The 8949-nt window shown below is 49.2% G+C and overlaps 1 protein-coding gene across 1 annotated transcript; it reads right to left on the bottom strand.

Moving 5' to 3' along the window:
• Nucleotides 1–2962: 2962 nt before the first annotated feature.
• LOC120694559 lies at nucleotides 2963–4138 on the bottom strand. Its single transcript, XM_039977728.1, has one exon. The coding sequence runs from the start codon at nucleotides 4037–4039 to the stop codon at nucleotides 3440–3442; it is 600 nt and encodes a 199-aa protein (XP_039833662.1). The 5' UTR covers nucleotides 4040–4138; the 3' UTR covers nucleotides 2963–3439.
• Between the last annotated feature and the right edge of the window lie 4811 nt (nucleotides 4139–8949).

The following is an 8949-nucleotide window of genomic DNA, read 5'->3' as shown; positions in this document are numbered from 1 at the left end:
CAGGATTCTTCGACAGATGGCGTTATCAGTAGCAGTCTAGCACACAAGTCAGAAAAGTTCGCCAAGTGGTGCAGAAGTCAGCAACTTTGAAAGGAACTCACACTGATGGATAAACTTATTGTGAATGAGAGAGTCAACAACAAAAGAGCATATATAAGAATGTGAGCTTGAGAATGTTGAAGTATTAGAAACAACGCAACAAGGTGAATGAAAAAAGAAACTTGAAATTCTTTTCCTAGTAGGGGTGAAGAACTCGTCAGCAAATAATGGCAAGTCAAAAAAATAAAAGAGTACAAGAACACGAGTTCGATATTGATGTCAAGTATTAGAGACGGGCCGCAAAGTGGAAGAAAGAGAATGACTCAAATTCTCTAGTTCAGTGATGTGAGGAACTCGTCCACAAATGGTCTCATTGACCTACGACTGGTAGCACAAAGTCATAAAAAGTGCGCCAAGTAGATATCCGACTTCAAATACTTGGAGTCTTGGACTTTGAAAGGAACTCATACTGAATGGATAACCTTACATTGGATGAGAGGCAAATATATAGAGCAAAATATAAAGAAAAAAAAAAGCTCAGGAAGGCGAGTCCTCAGATTAGTAATAAGGGTATACAAGGGCATAATGGATCAAAGGAAATGACTCAAAATTATTCTTTCGGCTGGGGTCGATGGATTCTTGAGCGAATAGCATTATCTCATCAGCATAACTATAGTCATAGAAGTTTGCTAGGTATATTTGTTCACTTATATATAAATTCATCACTGCTAGAAAATATAGCATTAGTACCGGTCAGCAACCTCTTTTTAGTACCGGGCGGCTGACCGGTACTGTTTGATCGGTACTAAATAGCACGACATTTAGTACCTGCCAAAACACCCGATACTAAAGAGACCATTTACCGACCAGTACTAAACGATTTTGCGCCCAAAAATTAAACGCGCATCGTCGCAAGTCACGCGAATTTCGCACGTGCACGGTTCGTGGGAATCGAACTCACGACCTCTTGTCTCGCGCGAGCTTTTCTTACCATTCCACCTATCCAACGCTTATGACTGGGTGAGAGATACATTTCTTTTGAAGTAACCCCTAGAGAAACATTTAGTACCGAGCCAAGCCACCGGCTGGTACTAAATGTCGCATAACACCGACCGGAGTACCGGCCGGTGGCTTGGCCCGGTACTAAAATAGTTATGGGGGCTTTCAAATTTGAACCCGGTACTAAAGTGGCGTCGAGACAACTTTAGTACCGGACCAAAACATGATCGGTACTAACGGCCGGGGACGAATCAGCCATTTTCTGGTAGTGCATAGAATTCAACTTTGAATGGAACTCATACTAGGCGGATGACCTTATACACTCTGTTCGGCTGGCTGCTGCTGGAGGCTGGTGCTGGTTTGTTGTGAGAGAAAATTACTGCTAGCTGGCTGGTGGCTGGTAGCTGGTGCTGGTTTGGTGTGAGAGAAAAATATTGTTGGCTGGTGCTGGTTTGGTGTGAAAGAAAAATATTATCGGCTGGTGCTGGAGCAGACCAGCAGAACAGAGTGATAAGGGCATGTCCAGTGTCTCAGCATTTTTACTCTGCCAAAACAGTAACATGTTAGTGTGTACATGTTCGTAGTGTACGCATCGGTATATGAGACCCGCCACTCAACAGATAGCCAACAAAAATATCATCTTCCGTATCCACGCGTCAGCTCTTTTGCTCATCCATGAAACTTAAAAGCGCCAGCTACTGGTTGGACTTTGTTCTCCCCTATGCTGCTGTGATTTTTAATCAAACTCGGTTCGACGCATCTGTAACATACATTTTTTGTTCTGATGCACACGATTCAACTCTCACAGTGTACACAGTTCGGTTTCGCAGCACAACGATTCGATTTTACCACGCGCTGGAGATGCCCTTAATATCGGATAAGACTATATTTTTTTAAAAAACACGTGCATAAATCATAGAAGTGCGCAAAATAATTGACGGGGTGGATGAAAGAAATTGACTCAAAATTTTTTAATTTATCCACTGCTAGCTGCTTCCAAAGGCTGAAGAACTAACAGAAGAATGGCGCTGTCAGCATGTAGAACACACGTCACAGAAGTTAGCTCGCCCGCTCGCCGAATGTGCAAGCAGCAGATCGGCAAACAGGGGGACCCATGCTGATGAGCAGCAGCAATGTGCCCACCACCGGTGAGCAAGTGTACTAGCTTTTCGTGTGGACTTCCAATTCAACCACGCAGGCAAAATGAAACCGATGGGAGCACGTCTTAAACCACTCCTGAAAGTGGAGTGTAGAATCAAACAATTTTAGTGGAGAACAATCTTTTCTGCTTGCTTAAATCTAAAGAAAGATGGATCGGAGAATAATTCGCTGCGCTTAGATGCTAAAAGAACCTGTAAAATTAAAGACGCAGAATAATTCGCTATGTTTAGATGCTAAACGAACATGTGATATCGATGATGGGAAATGTAAATCCACATGTGCTGATACCAAGCTCCTGTTTTGTTGGAGTTTTTTTTTCTCTCTTTTGAGAGCTTTAAGAGGGATCTATCACTACTGGAAACCGCTTATATGCCGAGTGCACTCGGCAGAGTTTTTGCCGAGTGCATTTAGGGGGTAGTGTGCTGGTGGGAGAGTTGACTATATATCAACCCACACAAAAAAAAATGTTCCGTCAGATTGTATCCAAATATCTGAAGAAGAAAAAATGTGAACTCAAAGAAAACTCCACACCACCAACTGCCAGTTCATGTTACGTGGTTGCAATTCAAGAGGAGGCCGGCCGGGAGTACAGAGGCGTTGCCAGGGAGAATCCGGCACGGGTGGTGTGACCCCAGTCCATTGGCTGTACGTGTCTGCCTTTTTCATGACACATTGAACAAGCAAGGGAGGTGCTTCCATGACAGCATAAGAGTACGACGAGACACCTGTTGAAAAACTTGGTCTTTTGCATGAGGACTATAAGTAACAGAAGAAGAAGTGTTCTGTAGCGGTAGTAATTTACCAAAACTTATTCTATACATGTATAGTACCTAAATTACATCAACCAGATACTGCTAGTAAGTACACTGGAAAGATGGTATCTGTACAGGAAGGACAACACCTGCTGGAGCATTCTCCTCGAGTATCCTAGCTACCCTCCCTCACAAACCACCAAGAGAAGCTCCACTGCTCTGCTACATGCCACCAAATCGAACTCCTAAAAAATCAAATCATATCCTATCTCCAAGAACAAAAAGACATCAAGTAGTAGAGAGTCTCTATAGACGATGACAGCATCCACCAAGAAACGCTCAACCCATAGGTGGTAGCAGTACCAGTACACTCTGAACCACATGATCGATCGAAATCTCACGCTCGTTCCAGGACCAGGAGATCGTCAGGCATGGCGCGGCGGCGTGGTGAGATCGATCGTCCGGGTGGAAGACGACGGAGCGATCGATCACCACCAGCCGTACACCACGCGGGAGCACTTACCCTTGATCCAGCTGACGCCGCGGCGCACCGACTCCCGGACCTTACCCTCCACGTCGTACGTCTTGTACACCACCAGCCGCTTCCGCCGCTGCAGCTCGGCGTCGTCCAGCGCCGCCGCCTTCTTGGCAGCAGGGACCGCGGCGGCCGGGGCGGCGGCGGCGGTGTCGTCCAGCGCGGCGAAGGACGGGGTGTACCCCCGGAGGTTCACGGACCGGCGGTTGGCGGAGGACCAGTTGGTGACGCTGCCGGAGCGCTTCAGCTGCCCGCCGGCGCCGTCGGCCGCGAGGGTGGGCCCGTAGGAGGCCGCGTAGGACGCGCTGTACGACCGCAGGTTCAGCCCCGGCGCCGGGCGGCCGGCGGCGACGCTCTTGGTGCTCCCGCTCCGCTGCACGTGCGGCGGCGGCACCGGGCGCGTCCACGAGCTCACGCTCCGGGCGCGCTGCACCCTCGACGCCGCCGGCGCCGGCCGCGCGTAGGAGGCGCTGTAGCTCCGGATGTCCGCCCCCGCCGCGCCGCCGTACATGCTTCCCCTCTCCGCGCACGACGCCGACCTCTCCATTGGCATCTCTCTCTCTCTCCCTCGCTCGCTCTGCTTCCCACGGCGCGCTCTGCTCGGCGACAAGCAGTGGCAATGGCGAGGACGCCGGCGCGGGAGGGGCGCCTCTTTATGGGCCAGCGCCGAGTGGCGTGGGGGCATATGCTCGGATCCGCTGCGGCCGCGGTACTGTGAGGTTCGCTGTGGGTGGTGAGCAACCCGTGCCGTTTTTCTCAGCTGTTGGATCGTGAAATTGACGGGTGGTGGCGATCCGTCCATGGAGGCTGTCGGATGTGAGAATTGACGGCTGAGATCGGGTGAGGGGCTCAATTTTCCTCGTCGCATTTATTGTGACACTAAGGCTGTCAATTTTGGGATCAAGGAGCTTGATGTGTGAGTGTCGCGGCTCAACGGCAGGGGACGTTAGGGTTGATTGTGCTTCAAGATGTGTGCAATGGACTGATGGTTTAACGAGAACACTGAATGAGGTAGCACAATTTTTGTGTTGTCTTGCTCCTAGATCTATATGTGGTTACATTCAAGTCCAGCATCCACAGAAGGGGCCTTTCTTCTCTTGGATGATGCTCTTTCGATCCATTTGGCGGATTCAGTAATTCGGGATAAAAATTCATTTTGTGGATCATGATGTCCTGCAGAACATAATCTCATTTTGTCCAATGATCAATAATCCAAGATCGCTAGAGGAACTATGCGGGTGGGTTTTTCAAAACATCTCAAATCGCAATAGAATTTTTGCAAATTTACCTTATATATTATATATCCTTATTCCCATAGTTATAGTACGTGTAGGCCTACAGTCATTGTCAATAAGGATGAGCCTTTTAACTTTTTAGGCTTGGGGGTAAGAGGCTGTGGTGGTTAGGAGCTTTGCTTGCTTTCTTTCTTTCTTTCTTCTCTCAAGTCGCAATAGAATTCTTTCTTCTCTCAAGAGGCTGTGGTGGTTAGGAGATTGCTTTCTTTCTTCTCTTGGTATTATTAGTAGTCTTTTAGCCTACTTCACTACTTGGGAGAGGATGGGCTTTGTTTTGTTTGTGAGTTGGTCAAAAAGGCCAAAAGAATGTTTCTCATCATTCTTACTATATTCATCACATCTATGAACGTGTTCTCTCATCAGATTCAGTGGTGGATGAAAAATAAAGGGAAAGGGAATGAACTTTTGACACTAGTAGTTTCATTTATGTTTTCAGAAGTGAAGGTAAAAATATTTCTCAACAGTACTTTGCTTTTGATAAACAGCCTCAGAGAACATAAAGTTGCCTTGTGATGTGTCATTTTAATCTAAAATGTGTCAAATTTCTCTAAAGGAAAAAATGTGACAAATCTGGATCAGAACAGTGAATGATGCAGAGACAAGATACAGGTCACGTATCAACCCTCCCTGCCTCTACCTGTAAGTCGTATGCTTCTTGCGACATCTTCATCTTACACTAGCCTTCCTCTTGTGTTCTTTAATTTGGTCTACTTCCGTATATATACGTAGTGATGAGATTTAATTATTTCAGCTGAAATGCTAGAGAATGCAGATCTAGGAGAAAGAAAAGTAGCTCACGCGAGATTTTGTATAATTTGCAGAACGGATGGTGATTGTATCTCTTCGCGGTACTTGCGCATCATAAAATGGCCTATCAGAGGATACAAGTTGTCTTGTAATGTCGTTTTGAGCTACAGATAACACAATTGGCGAAAACAAAGAAATGCTTCATTGAGAAATACAATTGGAGTATACTGTGCTACAAATTGACAAGTGCATATTTTCAATCTTCGGCATGAGTTATCTTTTCTGATTTAGATGCATCACAATAGCTATTACTAAGTAACTGCCTGTTCATGGTAATTGTTAAAAAAATGATTACACATCATTTTCAAACGAAATGTATGATAGGTAATTATTAAAAAATGATTACACATCATATTGCGGCCGGCTCCGGCGACGGCGCGGCGTCAGGGAGAGGAAGAGAGGGACGGCGGCGGCGGAGTGGGGGCGTCCGCCCGTGCCGCCCTGCGCGGGGGCGACTCGGGGGCTCTCCCTCAGTTGTCGGTACAACTACCCTGCAAAGCTAGCTTAGTAGCTTTTGGTTGCCGGTATACTACGAGAGGTCGCATCGGCATCGCATCGCACTCGGGGGCGTGGTTCAGCGCTCACCAGCGAGGCGACACCGGCCACCACGCGCGCGCGGCCGCCGGCCGTGTGCCTGTCGAGGCGAGGCATCATCAATGGAGCACGTACGTCGTGAGAGGACGAAAGGAGATGCCCGGCCGGCCGATAGGTGGAAAGCTAGCTACAGCCTTCAGCGCACGATGGACGGGAATGGATTCGTGTGGCGGAACCTGCAGCAGCGGCGCCGGGGAGCGCGACACACGTCTCGCCGGCCGGCCGGGGCGGTCACGGTCGGCGTGGCGTTGGGGCAAAGCGAACATGTGCCGTGGCAGCGCACCAACAGGAACGAGTCACTGCAGCTCTCCCTGGCCGATCTTCATAGCTTCTTGCTGTCGCGCCAGCTGGACACATGCATCCAACAGGAACATTCGGAAGAGAAGATAACTCGAGCTCGACCTCCTCGCCGCAAAGCGGTTCTAGCTGAAACAAATCAGATCAGATCAGATCGGATCGAATCGAATCGAACCCGCATCGTTTTCGCATGTTACGAGCACGAAACCCTGGCCATTTTAATTTTCCAAGCCCGCTTTTCCAGCAGTGGCTGTAGCTTTCCTGCTTTGTGACGAGAGGAAGGAGGAGCCAGCAGCGTGCAAACACGCACGCCTGCCTGCCTGCGCGTTGCGGGTTGCTTTGGCCGCGAAAGCGACGGAAGCCACCACGAATTCCCATCCCGGCTTCGGTTCTTCCTCAGCTGATGGCGACAGTGCCGCCGGAGCCACCAATGATCGCTGCTTGCTGGGGTGGCCACGGCGCATCGGCTGGCTGGGCTCGCACAATTCGCGAACCCAAATCAGCAGCCGGTACAGCGCTTACGAAGAAGTCCTCCCCTGCAGCGGCCATTATAGCTCGCTGGCCTGTCTGTCCTCATGCTCGATCGGCTGCCGACCTGGGTGGCGTCGGCAAAACCGGCGATGGCAGCCAGAACAAGACTGAACACTCATCAGTCAGAGGACTAGCTTTTTCGTCGATTTCCATCCGAGTAAGCTCAGTCACATCGATAATCTACCAACAACATTTCCAATTCGTTGGCGGTGTAGTGTGTGGTGGGGGTGGGGGGGGGGGGGGGTGAAAGCAATCAATCATGCACTGTCTTGTGTGATTGCCGGTCTGCGTCCTTGTTCATTGTTCTCGGCTCTGCCGACGTGTCTTGGCGCGGGACAAAACCGGCCGGCAGGGCGGCGACAGTGGCAGAGAGTGAACTGTGATCTCTAAAAAAAAAGTGTTTTTCTAAATCTGTATATGGAAATTTGTCGACACATCATCAATTTTGCTGACATGGCGAGAAAAGAGAAAGAGAGTTTCAAAGGAACAAGAGAGGAGTTTCATACCTTAACCGGCATAGTTACCCAGTTCTCAATCTTGATAATTGTGCTATGAAATTATAACTGAAACTAACCTCATATACCCATACTTTGTGTGGTAAAATCTACAAAACATCTTGTTTTTTGGATTGTATGTACAATAATATATCGTGTCCGATGGATTGTATGTACAACATATCGTGTCTGATACCGTCAAAAGACAAAGAGGTTTAAGACTTTAAGGTTTTTTGTGGTGGAAACTGTCCGCTCCGCTAGGTTCGAGTTCTTAACTTGGCACTGTTGCTCGTATTTTTCTGAATTTATTTCAGAATTTAACTGGCTCTATTTTTTCAGTGGTAGACGACGTGTCCGTCGATAGTGAGGTGCCAGCGGTGGCTTCATCAATTTTGAGAGTGTACCGGCTCAATCTTTCGGAAGTGCTCACAGAGATAGGATTGTGTGTATGTATTCATAAAGATGAGTGTACCTGTGTTTGTAAGCGTCTGCGTTTGTTATGTGTTTGAAAAAATTAGTCCCCTTCCCTCTCATTCTTTTTCTAATACTTATCTCTCTCTTATTCTTGGCGGCGAGCTGGCGGGTTCATTGTCTCTGATCTGCTGCCGACTTGGCGTGGGTGGGGACAAGACAAGACCGGTGAACTGTAGCCTGTAGGAGGAGAGCGATCGGTGCTAGCTAGTGAGCGAGTCCGTGGGCAGCGAATGTCCTCTATTGAAGCTGTAAACTAAACTGCGCCCGGTGCAGCCCCATCCTGAATTTACGACACGCGTCCGTCCAGTTGATCCGACGCTCGCGCGATCTGCAACTCCCAGGCATTTTTGAGCAAACCTACCCTCAGCTCCTCTACGCCCGGGCTCGGCTCGCCTTGCGGCGGCTCTCCGAACTGGACGCGCGGGCTAGCTGGGTGGTTCCCCATCTGCTGCCTCGCTTCGCCTCCGACGGCGACGGCCGGCGCTCCGTGCAAGGGGCAGCGTCCAGCTGTGAGGTCAAATTGTGACGGCCACTGGCCACGAGATGGAGCTCGGCCTCAGCCTGCCTGACAAGCTCCGAACCCACGACCATGGTGACCTCTTCTTGATGCTGTTGCTCACCTGCTACGGTTTCGTTTGGAGCTCGAGTTAGAGTTGTAGGCTGGTTGATTCGGTTCTGGTTAGGAATTTGAGTTCCTCGCATATGGATTTTGCTTCGTCAGATCAGAACTCAAAGCGCGGATTCAATTTTCCGTGCAGATTCAAACTGCTTGGTTTCTAGTTGAGAGGCTGCTCATGAAGTCATGAATTCCGCTTACGAGCCGCACCTACTACCTGATGCGGTGATGCCACACCCGGTGCGTACCCACCACGGGGACCAGGACGTCAAGTCGTCAATGATCTACACCGCAAAGGAGCAAATTGACATTCAGGAGAGCCGGAGAGCCGTCACGACGAGCGTGCGGCGACTGA

This window comes from Panicum virgatum, chromosome 1K (genome assembly GCF_016808335.1).
Source record: "Panicum virgatum strain AP13 chromosome 1K, P.virgatum_v5, whole genome shotgun sequence".
In the NCBI taxonomy this organism is placed as follows: Eukaryota; Viridiplantae; Streptophyta; class Magnoliopsida; order Poales; family Poaceae; genus Panicum; species Panicum virgatum.
Note: the sequence above shows the minus strand (reverse complement) of the source record. Positions and strands in the feature narration are given on the sequence as shown.

What these genes read in the sequence shown, in the direction of transcription:
- LOC120694559 (XM_039977728.1), bottom strand. Translation starts at nt 4,039, where the DNA reads ATGCCAATGGAGAGGTCGGCGTCGTGCGCGGAGAGGGGAAGCATGTAC.